The following is a 16,101-nucleotide window of genomic DNA, read 5'->3' on the forward strand; positions in this document are numbered from 1 at the left end:
CGGTGGCATAGGCCTACCACTGTCCACTCAAGCTGGTTAAAGTGTAATCATTTAATTGTTTTCTCCACACATATTCATTAAGTTTATTGTACATTACAACATTTTCCTTTTACCAAGGGACATGAAAGCAATTTAGTTTAATTGAACTTGAAAATGTGTCTATAAATCTCAATACCTTAATTAATAAACTGTGTTTAATCGGCAAGGTAGGAAGTTTCATATAAATAACTTTTATCAGCAGATGCAGGGAAGATTTTCGTCTAAATAATGATCAGATTCCAGTGCTAAGCTAAACCCTATGGTGTCAATAAATATACAATTCTCAAAATAATACAGTTCTTTTTTTCAGATTTCAATTCAATATCTATAGAAATATTACCAACTCTGCAGAAATGTGTTATAATTTCTCTTTTCATGCATTAAATGTTACAAAAAGTGGAAAACAAGATCAAAACAAAACTTAAAACCCATAAAAATATTTCATATCATCATTATAACTGAATATGAAAATAGGGAGAAATGCTTGGAGTTTTAAAATTAATAATCTAACATTAGATAGATCATTAAGGATAAGTGAAACACTACAGTTATCTCTACAATATGAAATCTCAAAAGATTTGTAAATTCTTTCACCCAGATTTGAAAATTACTTTGTTGAAAGTGAATCTTTAAAGCTTCATACACAATAGGCACATAACTTCACATTCAGTCAATTACGATCAGTGAATCCATCATGATTATAAGGTGAACTTAGCAGTGAACTCCTAGCAATAAAACAATAAAACCTTCTTGAAGTGAATAACAATGAAGAAGCATGTTCTAAATTCTCAGCTCTTTCTAAAATTACTAATTATAAACAGAATATATGTATAAACCTTGGTTTTATTCATTTAAAAAAAGTATGCATAAAATATGTACAGCTTCCATCAAAACAGGCCTTTTTAAGACAATATAATTATTTTCTTTCCAAAAATAATGTACTTACCTTTTTCTTTAATATCCAAAAAATAAAATATCCTTAGATCATACAGTTCAAATAGGTCGAATTCACAAATTTTGAACTGTTTCAAGCATCAAGGAAAAAGCTCTTTTTGTTACACCATTAATAAGAATGAAGCACCAAAGCATAGATTTTCAATACTTGGAGCTCAATGGAAGTTATCAATATTCATTTTCTACCACTGCTTAAACTCTTGCAAACCCTAAAATAGCCTTTAACGAAAAAAAGTAATGCTCGTTAAATGGAGGAAAATAATCCACCGGAATACCATGAATTTAGCAACCACAAATCTTTAGTCTAATACGAACTTCACACTGGTTGTAAACAGTTGTTCATTTTTGATAATGTAGTGCTTTTGTTGTGTATTGAATGACACAGAGCGTTACAATTTAAGATACTAAAGAATCATCGGCCCTGACAAGGGTGATTTTATACCAGTATATGTCATAAGGTTTTATTGACTGTTTGCAATTTATTGACTGTTAATAAACCTAAACTGGTCATAACTGCGATCCTTTGATATTGTACGTTAACTCTCTAAACTGGGAAATATTATTAGACTCATAAAATACTGTATGTGCATCTGTGTGGCAAATTCAAAACAGAAATTTAAGTTTAAATAAGTCCGCCACTGCATAAATGTAATCATAATATTTACTTTGAAAATTTTTTCTTAGGTGTGATAAATACGATATAAGTCCATATTGTTTGATAAGATTAACAATATAATTTCCCTCAGGTACTATCATACAAAAAGTTCTGACGTCAAAATAAAAACTAATTGCTGCAGCTATACATTTTAGAGATCATTGAAAACTAGGGAAAAAAAAATAATATCATAATAAAATAATGATGCAAATGTACAAGTATTATAATATTACATGTATGAACATTTTAACAATTCTTGCTCTTATTTCGAAGTAGAAAAACAACAACTGCGTTAAATCAACGATATTGTACACAAACTATCAAGAACGTCTGTCATTTCACCTACCATCAATCACTCGACATAAAATTTTTGTTAAACTCCAGTTTATTTTAAAATTCACCTCTTGCTTTAAAAGGAAATGCCCTTAGGGTCGAAAACAATCATCACCGAAGCGTAAATAGAACGATGTAACAAGATCGCCTATGATATTATAGTGTACTGATACCAAAATTATGCCTACCTCAATTGTTATTCTTAAGATATTTATATGTCCTTAAAATATAGGTTAGGTGCAGCCAACTATCAAATTCCAATACCCAGTATGTCAACGAAAATTGATTTAAGGCACTTTCTACCTTTTAATTCAAAACTGAATTGACATAATTCAGTCTTTGTAAAATCGAAAGATCCATGGTCACTCCCGTCTACTTTCTTGACATCGGTCAATGCTGTGCGATGTGTACACAAATGGGACATTCAGAAGATATCAGATCAAGATTAAATACATCATCTAAATGTAAATCTAATTCAACCATTGAATCAAAATTTTACATTCCAATGACATTGTTAACACGATCAAGAAGATATTTTCAGAACATCGGAAATAGAAGACAGTTTCAGAACTTCGGAAATAGAAGAAAGTTTAAGAACATTTCACATAAAAGAGATTTTCAGAACATCTGAAATAGAAGACTGTGTGTGAGAGTTTCAGAACATTGGGAATAGAAGAGATTTTCAGAACATTGGCAATAAATGTTTATACAAGCAGAATCTAAACTACAATTTTTTTCAAAGTCCAATTTTCTATAACACAGCAAAATTTTTTATCGAGAACAATATCACTATATTTTGTAAATACCATAACATTCAGTGGACTGTGACTTCCTTAATTAAACAGTATAATCAATCCAAATGAATAACATCCATTATTTGCCCTACTTGTATGTCATGAAATGTCTAAATTTGAAAAATAAAGCTTAACACAGTCACCAGGTTTCATTTTCTTTCTCTGTTTTTATCAATATTCATGATAAAAACACCTAAATAATTATCAGTAATACTCTTGGTGATTTTAACAAAAAAATTTACTTCCAAAAAACCAGCTTGAATTTGAAGGTGAACAATTCATGTAATGTAGTAGTAATGAAGTTTTCTCATTAATATTCTACAAGTGTGGTAAAAGTTTAATTAGTGTTAACTGCAAGGAAATAAATCGAGTAATAAAGTCTTTATTTTATTATGATACCTCTGCCACTTATTTAACAATGTAAAGCTAGCTTATCATGTGATTCTTCTTTTCTCAACTCTTAATGTTAAGAAAGTCAAAGTATGAATGACAAAGAAGTATGAATGACTAGGTTATTTCTTTTAATATGAAATCGCTCCAGCAAGAGTGACTAGATTTCAGGACTAGGTCCAGCTAGTATAACTGAATAATTTGAGCTACAGTCCGAGTAACATGATTTAATGATTTAAGCACAAACACAATTTCATGATTTAGTTATAGCCAGTGTAACAAAATTTCAGAATCAAGTTCTAGCCAGTGAAACAAGATATCTGGATTTAAGCTACAGTCTTGAAACTAGCTTCATATACATGTTATGTATGGTGACAAATAAGCTATTTCACTACAGTAACCCCTGAATTCTTTCAATTAGTTACAACTAAGTTACGCTCATCAAGATTACATGAATTGACAATGGACAAAGTTCTATATTGCCTTCACCAAATATGTACACCATTCTTGGAAAATAAGGATTTTTAAGAGATTGGGAATGAGAAAAAACTATATACACATTGTATATGATATTATGTTTTTGTTTTGCAATTATAAATTTTCACTGAGTGAAAAATCAACAAACATTTACATTTTAAATTTATACTCTCGTCTATAACAGCAAACAAACTCTGAGCTTGTAAGACTACCGTACTCAGAACGATCATTATAAGTTACATTGGTTCGAAACTTTTCTTGGGTTAAACAAAACAAAATCTGTTACATTATTCTATGCTATCTGTCAATCTTAACTTAATACTTCATCAATTCATATAACAATTAATGTTTTTATTTCCCTGTAGAGTTTGACAGATCATGTTGGGAGATAAAGCTATCAAACTCGTACTATCCATCTATAAACCAAGGTCCACAAAACAATTAACAAGACCTGCATTAAATTAAGATGCAAAATGGTACAACAGCCAAATTCAAAAGTTAAACAGACTGATTTGATTAATCAAAATTTGAAACAAAAGCACCAAAATATCTTCTTTGGAAGGACAAAAGAAATTTACCTCACATTGCTCTTTATTGGGATGATGCTGTTTGGCAAACTGTCAAAACAGTCTTGATATATATTGAATTTGGTAAATTTCTGTGATAAAGGGTGTTTTTTTGTTTTGTTTGTTTTTTGGACAGTGTTGCAACCCAGACTTGAATACAGTCTATAATATTGTCCATTTATAGAAAGTGTCACATAAGAAACTTTCAACGACAACATCTTTGAAAAACAGAAAAATTTAGACAAAATTACTGTCAAAAAGCAAGACATGTTAAGATGCAAATGGTATATAAGTTTTCAATAGATTTCAAAGAAGCTGGATAATTTCTTCAATTTAGCAGGTGATTAATTACCAAAAAAATGGCCAGGTGACAACTCATATCATGCGGCAGGGGCTCTAACATTGCTACATATATTACAGTATTCCACTGAAGAATTGGACTGATGTATGTGTAGAACGAAAGTCAAATAGTTCCTGCAAGACTTTTAACTATATTCCAACTATTCTGCTACATACCTAAAACTATATCAGTGCATTATATATATATGTAAATGTTTCAGAGCAAATCACAGTATAAAAGAATTGCATAAACAATTTCATTACAATACAATAATAACTTTAAGGATTATAACATTAAGGATATTAAAACTGCTGCAAGTATCTGATTCTGTAAAAATATTGATAAAAACACCTCATTCCTAAAGATCTGAACATATTTTATTCATGATGTAACCCTTGTCATAATTAGATAGTTCTAATCTTTTATTCACTACTATCTTTATACACAAACCTTACTATCAAAATGATATCATGTTTTGAATTTGCACTCAATTCATGTGACACACCCTTTAAGAACCGCTTTCAGAAAATGGCAATCTCAAGTTTGACCGAACATTTATACTATTTTCTGAATGAGGCAACTATTAAATTCATTATTATACTGAAAATCATTGATTACCCTTGCATATCAAGCAATTTTCAGAGCAGATGTACGATAAAATGATCTGAACTCACAGTGCGTAAACTGGGCTATAAACAACATAGAATGGTTAAAAAATTTGCAAACTGATTCTATAATACTACAAGATCATAATAAACCCTGAACACACAAATTACAAATTTTAATATACTACTTTACTCACCCCTCTAAAACCATCGCTCAAAACTATGCTTGCAACAAACAATCCCTTTTTAAAAAAGCGCTGAAAAATGTATTTATTAAATGTGCTTACACTACCCTAACTAACCGTACTATAGTATTTCACCTGTAGTATTCGATGACTACATGAATAAAATTCCTGATCATACCGTGAAATTTTATACACAGCCATTGTCAAAAGGACGTTAAAATACTAAAATGACACTTTACCTGCGAATTACTTTAGTCCAGTATTACACACCAAAGAAAATATGAAGGAATGCCCTCGTTCCTGATGTATTATTGTCATAAAACACCAATGTCATACACCTATATACTAACATTTCATGCCAGTAAATTTTAACTATGTACACAGTATAAGTCTAAAGTTTAAAAATATAAAAAGTTTAACTTGTTTCAACTACTGAAGCATCTTTTTTACATACAGGTGATATGACCCTTAACATAACACAGTACATTGTATAAGTATTTACTCAAATCAAGTTAAATTAATGTTTCACACAAACTATTTACTTTTTTTTATGGTTTTTGTAAAAATTTCTGATTTCTGAAATTTGAAAGCCTGCTTTATCTGAATTTGGATATTTCACTGCTTTGAATATTTGACAAATTCAACAAATATTTGGAACAAAGTCAACAATGAATTTTGAACAAATTCAACAATGAATTTTGAACAAAGTCAACAATGAATTTGAACAAATTTAGCAATGAATTTTTTTTAACAATGTTTAGCTTAGTCATCAATGAATTTTTTGAAGTTAAAATTGATATAAATATTAAGCAGCCAACAATTTTGCAGAGTCCCAACATGATCACAAATACAGCAGTCAATGACCTAAGACTCTGTCTGCCAGCACTGACTGAATCTACCCAAGTGACCCAAACAGAACAAGATCAGCTGGCACATCAATATTGTCTAATGTACCCTATTCTATTGGTATAATTATGTATTTTGACCTAATTTTCCTTAAAACTGATAAATGGTTCTGTCATCATATATATATCATCACTTACACAAAACCTGCTATATCACTAAAAAGTCCTTCCATACTTAACAGTGACAACCTTCTAAGTAAAACCATACAAACAAGATTCTACAATTCCAAGACTTACAGCCTGACTTAAATGTCTCAATATCTAAACAATCATAATATTAATTTCTGCAAATGCTAAACAACTCGTAAGAAAACCAAGCAACATTTCTTACCATGTTAAAGAGAATTCAAGCAAGCTTTCTGCGCACAATTTTGCATAAAATTACACGACACCTATGTAAATTAATTGCTGGTATTTACTTGCAAAAAAACAGCCTTGCCGTATTTAAAATGTCATATTAAAATGAGTGTATAATCAAGCTGTAATCTCGGTCAAACTGAAATGTTACACATTGTTTATCACGTTCTTTGCTTGTTGCACAAAAAACGTTAAGACACAAAACTGGAAAACTGTACATAAATTCCTCATTGTTGATACAACTATTGTAACAATGTAAACGTCTCTTTTAACATAAACAATTCAAGTTCTGTGTTATATTCATCAACATGTAAAGTCAGAAATTTAGACCTTGATCTCTGACATCCAAAAATTTGTCATCACTGAATCTTTAACAAACAAATATTCTTTTCACTGAATTTTTTGTACTGTTGAAATTTTTAATACTTGTTATTCAAAATTTAAAAGAATGGAATTTTGCTACATACTCTGCATGCAATAAAACTGTGAAAAATGTATGCATTAACTATACATTATTAGGACAGACTAAAGCATAGAGGAACATCTTTTTCTAAAACTTCTATATAAAACAAGTAACCATAAATGATCTTGCAATACTATATAAACTTATATATAAGTCACAGTTTTTATGGTCAAGGAAGGCGTATTGAGTTGCTGTTTCCTTGAAAGCAAGAAAATGTAGACTTTACTGCACTGAAGTTTGTAGTAAGCAGCTAGTAATTGCCCTTGTTCCAACTTAAAACCAAATAACTCAACACCCTCTACAGTGATAAGCCTTTGCCACCAGTAAAGAGCTAAGCTAGTCTGCATTTCTAGGCATATACAACATAGTATTCCATGAGGCAACCAGCCTAGTGGCCTTGGTGCTTTATTAACAAAATCTGCATTACATTATAAAAAGTGTCTGAATCAGAGCTGATGTGCTCATTGCTCATTCCAAGGTTATAAGACATTAGTAGTTTGGTAAATGTTTCAGGTATACTGAATATCAAGAACAATTAAGACTTATATGTGTTATTATACTATTTTTATAACAAGGAAACACAAAAGTCAAGTTGCTTTCAATATGATAGCCAGACTGTCTTTCACATGAATTATCTTGAAAAACAGAACCTTTCCTTGAAATACTTGTTATAAGGGTTGAAATATTATGTCTTTAGCATCGTTTCTTTCAATGAGAGTTCCTATGAAATATATTAGGTTTACTTACTGACTGTTACTTGTTTTGGCCATAGATATGCACAACTTGGGTTTATTTTGCACAATTCCTGCAATCTTTTCACATTTCAGCATTCATATGTACATGGTAAGGAACAAGAATTAAATCAAATTACCCAGGCAATAAAATCAACTTAAGTAAACCAGGCAACAAAATCGACAAAATGATTGATCATAAAGGACTTAAAATCTCAATGATATCTATAGATGATTTATCAAGTAATAATCTATAGGGATCTATAGTTTCTAAACCACAAAAAGTCACAAATTATACAAAATATAAATCTCAAACCTTTCAACATTGGACAATCTCCTGATAATAGATGCCATAATTGTGTTAAAATCCTAGCAAAAACAATCCTAATCAATACTTAGTCTCTGTTAACATATTTCTACATGGACAGGATGAAAATTGTACAATAAATATTTACCATACAGCCTCCAATTAGCACACTTATCTATTGCTATACTAAATATACATGCATTATGAATTAGTAAACATATATGCCCCTAGAGACCAATAAAATCATTGGATTTACAAGAAACATTCTGAGAAACTTGCAATGCTGAAATCACTTATTAATTGTCTATATGACAACTTTAACATGTATACAGCCAGGCCACCCTATCTGCCTCTGCATTCAAGACTGTCACTCAAAGTAACTCTGTTCAGTTGGTTGTTACTAAAAATTGCAATCCCTGACACTTACATTTGTTACAATGGTCTGTTCCAATGATCTGGTCAATTGATAGCAGGAAAAGTCTATAACATTCATTCAGGTAGCTAAGAGCAAAATTGTAGACAGTATTATACAGTGGAAATGTAACTTGAATTTTGAAATTGTAATCAAAGCCCCAAGGTATAAGACTCTAACCTGAACAAAGATATTCATGTGCCACAGAAATATCTCTCAAAAAATAAAACAGAAGCTAAAATTTCAAATATATACACAAGTATGTGCTTACACAAGTTGTATAAACTTTTCTATCATTGATGACAGCTGAGTGTTCTTATTAGATATGGTGATGTAGGGTTTCGATATAGATTTTGAGGTGATATTGTTTTTAAAAAGCCACTGTGATATATTTCAGGAAACTACCACTTTAGTGAAATATGACAAACAATTTATCATGCTATTAGATGGCATAAACTATTTAACAACATGCATTTAACATGCACTGTTCCAGAGTAAACATAATTATCCTACACAGACTTGGTTTTTTTTTATTCAATTCCTTTTAGCAATAAAGCAATCTTAAAACATATTTCATAAATTATTGTAACAGTTCTCTAAATAAATACTACCACCTCTTTGTTGCTATAAAACTTAACCTTGTTTAATATCATTTCGAAAAACAGATGGCAGTTCTTCAATTTCTATATATATTTTATTTTCTTCTTTCTAAATATTCACTATTTCATCTGATATTGAGGCCAAGTTAATTCTATCAAGCTTAAATAGTTTGTGTATTCAGTCTGGTTATTTTTTTTCTTTCTGTTTCTTTGTTGTTGCATTTCAGTTACCCTGGATCCTATAAAGGTCCTTCCAAAAGAGCCAGGATCAAATCGGAGACCCCAGGGATAAAGTCTAGCGTGTTACCACTGGAACACAGACCTGCTTCTGATTCCACTCAAAATAATTATATACTCAATAATTATATACTTTTACACAGAGTAACACAACAAGCAAGTATTAATCTGCTTCATTTTAGTACTTGATATCTCTACACTGGTTTGTAACGAAACTTAATTAACAAGACAATTATACCAGACATACTGTAACATTTAAATGTAACTGTTTAACTACTATCAGTCAAACTGGTAACTTTATCAAGGGTGTACATTTTTACATGTATTCCAAGACATTTGCTTTAATATAATTTTATTTTGTCTTAACATAAAAGTTTATTTAGTGGATCTAGGAAGTTGGAAAGTATTTTATACAGTTATTTTCTAGAGATATCATGATATATAATTATCTTTTTTAATTAAAACAATTATATTGAAATTGGTGTTAATCACATATTTATTAACATCAGGTGAATGATAAATCTTCATATTGTATTTCACTGAGACAATGAACAAGTAAATATCTTTGTTTGCATGTTACCAAATGCATAATTTTTGCACAGTAAAAAAATCTGTTTTAACAGAAACTTTCAGTCTTTCTAAATAAAATTTCAATAATCCTTTTACAATATTAACTGTAACAACATTATTTTACATTGGAAAAAAGGTGATTTGTTGATAGTCAGTATCAAGAAATATAGGACTGGACAGAGTATTCAACAATACCTGCACAATACCACAACAGTAGATAGAATGAACAAAACGACCTTACAAGGATGCAGTGACTCAATACGCTATATAGAATAAAGCAGAATGTGCAAGCAGCATAATAACTGGGTATTACAAACATATGAAAGTCTATCTTAGAAATAGTCAATTATATTACAAGAAGAACAGGGAATTATATTACTAGATGAATGGTGAATTCACTTAAGTAAAGATTAGTTCTGATACCATATGATTGTAGCATAAGTATAAATTAAGTATGCAAAATTTCTGTGCCTACTAAAAAATGGATATGAATGACATGCAATGACAATCATGAATGATATTGACACTATCAAATAATCTATAAAAAATATTTAAACTTATAAAATCAAGATTGCAGATAACAATAATGTATATTAGTTTTAAGTATTATGGTTTTTCTAAGATTTATCTGCGGCCACATTTTTCGTAAATTTTCGATGATTTAGTAGCATAAATAAATTACAGGAAACTTAGTAATCTCTCACCACATGGATGATGATCTAAATAAACATGACAACTGTGTGTTCATAAGAAACAATCTTACAAGATACTTGATCCAAATAATAAAATTCAGTTTATACACACTTATGACATTATGACTCTGTATACTTTACACAATATAGAGACTGTTCTTTACATGTATGACATCTAACTTGTCTAATATAATTATATTATATCAACTAAAATTGTACACTTTTGTATATATAACGCTGCATCTTAAGAATGGTTCAGACATTCCTTGGCATAGTTGCACATTTGTTATTTCATGCACTAATTTTGACTTTTTACAGTATTTGCACTATAGAACAGGGGGAGGGGGATGTGGTTAAGTTCTAACTTGGCATTCTGTCGGTGATCTCTTTTGACCTTATGAAAAGAAAGAATTTTTGAAATTGTTTTGTCAAATATAAAAACAAAAAATTTAAGATATTTTCATATTGACTGTAAGTGTTAAATTGAAAATTAGACTTTACAGTTTACAATTTAGAATTACTCGCCTTTTCTTTGTTTTTTTTAAGTACTGTATAATAAGCTGTGTATTGTTTTATGGAAATTGTTGATCTGACCACTTTAAGCCAACTTATAAAACTTGTCAAAGAGACATAAGAATAATTTTTGAGTGGTGATTTTTTCCCCTTGACTTTTGGAACATGACTTTTAAGTATTATATAAAGTTAAAATGGCAGTGCTATCAACATATTTCACTACACAGAATTAAAAATTAGGATTTGGGGGAAAAGTCTGTACAGTAAAATATGTCAAACCCTTTCTGTTAAAAGCAGACTTTAATTGCTTCACTTACTAAACTTTAGTTAAGCTGTTTAATGAAATATCTACATATATACAAATGGGCATTCACATGCATTTCTTACATTTCCAGCACAAAGTAAACAACTGTTCACTTTATCAAAAACAATATAGACACAGCTACAAAGACAGGTGCTTTATTGATACAGCGAAAATGTCAACACCTGACCACTGAGAAGGAAACCCCTGTCATAATACATTTGGCATATGTGTAAAGACTGAAAAGTTAGTTTTAAATGCCAAGAAATGTGCAATGTCATATTGTGTAGAGAAATAATGAAGTGACAACAACGATAAATTACAATATTTTCTTTTAGGAAATACCAGAAATTCCAGGTGTGTCAAACTCCCGAGCCAATTCACGAAGAAAGTCCAAAATAAAACCAGTTTTAATTGAAATTCTTTCAACGAATTACGCGTTTAATTTAAAAAGGTTGTGTCTTTCTTATTGCATTTTACGTAAATAAGGAAGACATTCACGAAATGTAACCTGCATTGACGTATTTGCCACTTAATCAAACTTACTGTGATATATGCCTCTGCTGTCAAATCCAAAATGGCTGAACGAGATAGGTGTGTCCATTGGTCAGTTTTGATAGAACGACATTTTTGATTGGCCAAAACCTTACGGGGACTTTCTCAAAGTTATTTCAGCAAATTGTGATACGGTTATTTCCCTTGAAATTGGATTTGTTCAAAAAGGGTTATCCCCCTTGACTAGTTTGTATGAATTTCATGAAAAAATATTATTATTACAAAACGTGGTGGGAAAGCATAATGCTTTATGGATTAACAGGAAACACAAATGTATTCAAAGTTAACAGTCACACATTTGAATCTTTTTTACTAAAATTTGATCTCGCCCCTACAGTAAGGCAGGTTGGAAATTTATATTTAATAATTCTGATAATTAAAGCTAGAAACAAAGTAATTGTACTATAATTAATTTGAAATGTTGTCATGACAGAAGTATATCTTACAATCTGTTAAGTGCATGGTATATTATAAATTTTTTTGACTAGAGATTGAAAAAGTTCAAGTTTTTAATCATGACACCACTAGTGATAAACACAAAAATAAATACTTTTTTCAACTTTTTACCTCCCATTCCCACCACATATGTTATTTTTTTATAAGTTTACAGCTCTGATAATTAAACAAGAACTCTGCAAGTCAGATGTGTCGCCTTGTCAACAGTACTAGCTATCAGTTAGGCATTTTCTTCTTAAATATAGGTTATTTATAATCACTGCTCTTGCAATGTACATTTACCATTTAATTATAGTGGCATTTGAACTGATTGTAACAATGTTACAACAGGATTATTGAAATTGTTATATTATCCAAAAAAAAAAAAATACCATGGAAAAGTTTTACACTGACAGATCAAATGGGGGTCTCTGATGGATTCTTGTGCATAGCACTTCAGGTCAATGAAAAAAGCTTGCATACCAAATTTCGGGTGTCAATCAAACTTATAGTGACCGAGTTATGCTCTGGACAAGCCAATTAAGTATTAAAATTAATAACAAAGGACAATAACTCAAAAATCATGAAGTACACAGTGCCAGTTCTTGTACACTGCACTTCTTCTAAATGAGATATATCATCATATGAAGTTTCAAGTTCATAGCTTTTATAGTTAAGGAGAAATGATACAGACAAAAAAAAAATTATAAAAAATAACAAAGGGCAATAACTCACTGGACAAGCCTATTAACCTTTTCCCTGATACAGCCCCCTTAATTTACTGCTTTACACCCCATAATACAGTAGCCAGATAGATAATCAATAATCAATATCCTACTGATAAGGAGTCACACACTATCTCCATATAGGGTATGATAAATTATAGGTAAAATTGGTCAAATTAGATACCTATATACTTTAACTGGAAAATAAAGTATTAAGTTGTGTTTTGACAATTTTTGTATCAATAAAAAGTTTGTAGAGAATTGAAATACCTTTCCAATGGTATAAATATCATATTTGTTGGGTTTATACAAATATGTCTACATGAGTTATAAAGTAATAAACTATATACTAGGTGTTTTTTTCTCCATTGTTTCAGATAATTAGGCTACTTATGTGTTTTAACTAATGTGAAATGGTTTAATTACAAGTTTGACAATATATATGTCAATGTAAGATTTGTAGAGATTTGAATTATCTTTCCAGTGGTATAAATTTTATATTTGTGGGCTTTATAACAGTATAATTACAGTAGTTTATAAACAATAAAATGATGTATAATTTTTTCTCTCATTAGGGAAATATGGCTAATTTATTATTAATTTTTTTGGTTTATGCAGCATTCATTTTTAGTGAAATAAATAACAACAAGTTCTTTTTTTACCTTTTTTTATACCAGTAAAAAGAAATCTCACTTTTTTTTTTATTTATTTTATCAGTTTTTTTTTATATTTTATTTCATAATAGTAACTGTCATTTCTGTAATACATGTATATAACTGTTGAATGAAATATTTCAGAATTTCTGCTGTCATGGTCATATATTTTCTTCATGAATTATGAATTTAATTAAATTTTATCATTTATAGATCTAATTTAGATCAAATGATGATAAAGGAAAGACATCCTCGAGTTCCACGGCCTTTTCGGCATTTTCATGTTGCCGACATCAAAGATGATATATGGGATATGATTTTATCATGTCGTATAATACACGGCCCCATGCTGTGTCTGTTATGAAAACAATAGCGCACATGAAAGAATTTAAACTATTAAACATTTCTTTGTCGGTCATTTTCTTAAAAAAATCGCCGCTGCTACCGGAAATATTTTATTGCAGGGGCCAGAGAGATATACCCCTTGTCAGGACGTTAATTAATCCGTGTATATACACATGTCAGCTATCATAAACCAAAACAAACATCAAATCCATTATACCATGCCTGGCACGTGAACGACCCGTGATCATATAAATACTATTTATTCATTAGATGCTATTTTTAGACACTTTTGTTCCTGTCTTACGATACGTTCTATATTTATTTCATTGACCCGCGCACTCATTAACTGCGTGACGTAAGGAAAACCCCTCACCTGGTTGGTCGCTAATTATACAAAAACTTTAAATAGTAACACCATAATTTTATGCACGGAATCCCCTCATGAAATGTTGATCTTTACGATAACACAATTTACAGGTCTATTTTCCGGGAAAATTGTTGATTTTTGGACAGGTAAATATTGAAGTCGGCGAAAGTCGCTTCCATTGAGATCATGCATGTCGGCGATTCTCGCTTACATGCGGTAATCGATAAAGCCGTCGATTCTCGCTTCTATCAGGGAATGGTAAAAGACGGCGATTCTCGCTTCTATAAGGGAAAAGGTTAAGCATGAAAATTAACATAAAAGATTACAAAAAAATCATGTAATGTTGTTCAGGTTAACAAAAAAAGGGAAATAAGTGAAATGTGTAAGACAAATTTTATTTGTTTCATCATACAATCCAATTCAAGTTTTGTTTGGTTACCCTAACCCCAACGGTTAGTTATATCAGATTTTCTTCATAGCTTTATTATGTGCTTAAATGTCTTCTCTGGTATCAAGGTGTATCCACAAACCTTAAATTTGCAAGTTCTATTTTTGAATATAACACTTTGATTGCTGACAATACTGCTTATGTCTAGAATGCTATTTATCCTCATGCCCAATTTAACATCTGCAGAAGTACTATTGGTAACACTTGTAAGGTAACTGCCCACAGACATATGACTGACGTTAATTACATAGGGTTAAGCAGCTCTAAAAATATAATTTTTTCCCGTCCAGAGAGGGCCTCAGACACACAATCCCTTGCAAGAGATTTATTGGCCCCTGCTTTTGATCTCTAAAGATGAAAATCTTAAGAAAAAGATGTGGGATTATGAAATTAAAAAAAAAACAAACACGTAATCATATGAATTTTCTTTATTGCTCTATTATTATTTCATCCAAATTTAGCATATTTGCAAATACTCTGTAGAGGATATTCAAGATTTTGTCTATAAAAGGATTTATTTTCATTGAGTGGTATGAAAATTAATATTTCACGAGTGGTGGAAGCCACAAGTAAAATATAGTAATTTTGACACCACATGATGAAATTTAATCCTGTATTTATAAAATAAACATGAATTTTCTGTTCATTTTATACATTTTTTTTTGACATTACAATTTTAAAGACTTCTATTAAATTTTGTATAGTGGCTGAATTAAGAAGAAAGTATTCTGGCAAGACATCAGTGAAAATAAGGAAAATATGTTTCACTGCAGTGAAAAATAAATTTTTGCAGTGAAAATAAAGAAAATGGAAATATGCATTTTATTTCATCAATACTTCATTTATAAGCAGACTTGTAATTATAATAAATAGTCATAATTTTGTTATTTTTTCTTTGCAAATTCAAGGTGGCAATACACTGTCTCGTAAAATCTCACAAAAATGTGAACTTGCAGGATTGATTATGTTAACGTTGATAAGATTTTAAGTGCATGACATCATAGTTTCCTTACCATGATTGTAATATAAAGCTCCAGGGTAAAACAGCATAAAACCCAATAAAACAAAATATCTGATTATCACATCATGTATGTGTTTAAACATTCAAACAGCTCACCCTGATCAGTCCAAAAGAAAGAAAGATCACT

At 30.2% G+C, this 16,101-nt stretch overlaps 1 protein-coding gene across 9 annotated transcripts in view; it reads right to left on the minus strand.

The window, feature by feature from the left end:
- LOC132756987 (protein kinase C and casein kinase substrate in neurons protein 3-like) overlaps positions 1-12,051 on the minus strand; it is a 58,106-nt gene extending 46,055 nt beyond the window's left edge. For 2 of the 9 annotated variants that reach the window (XM_060748140.1, XM_060748143.1), the window contains exon 1: positions 6,382-6,477. In XM_060748140.1, the coding sequence (XP_060604123.1) occupies positions 6,382-6,449 (68 nt within the window). In that variant the 5' untranslated portion in view covers positions 6,450-6,477. Of the gene's footprint in view, positions 1-5,350; positions 5,483-5,577; positions 5,702-6,381; positions 6,479-8,110; positions 8,258-11,770; positions 11,942-11,971 lie in introns of those variants that run through there. The other 7 variants (XM_060748145.1, XM_060748146.1, XM_060748141.1 and 4 more) reach the window with 7 other exon arrangements.
- Positions 12,052-16,101: the final 4,050 nt, after the last annotated feature.

The sequence above is a fragment of the Ruditapes philippinarum genome, unplaced genomic scaffold, assembly GCF_026571515.1.
Source record: "Ruditapes philippinarum isolate M1 unplaced genomic scaffold, ASM2657151v2 ctg67_1_1_1_1, whole genome shotgun sequence".
NCBI lineage: Eukaryota > Metazoa > Mollusca > Bivalvia > Venerida > Veneridae > Ruditapes > Ruditapes philippinarum.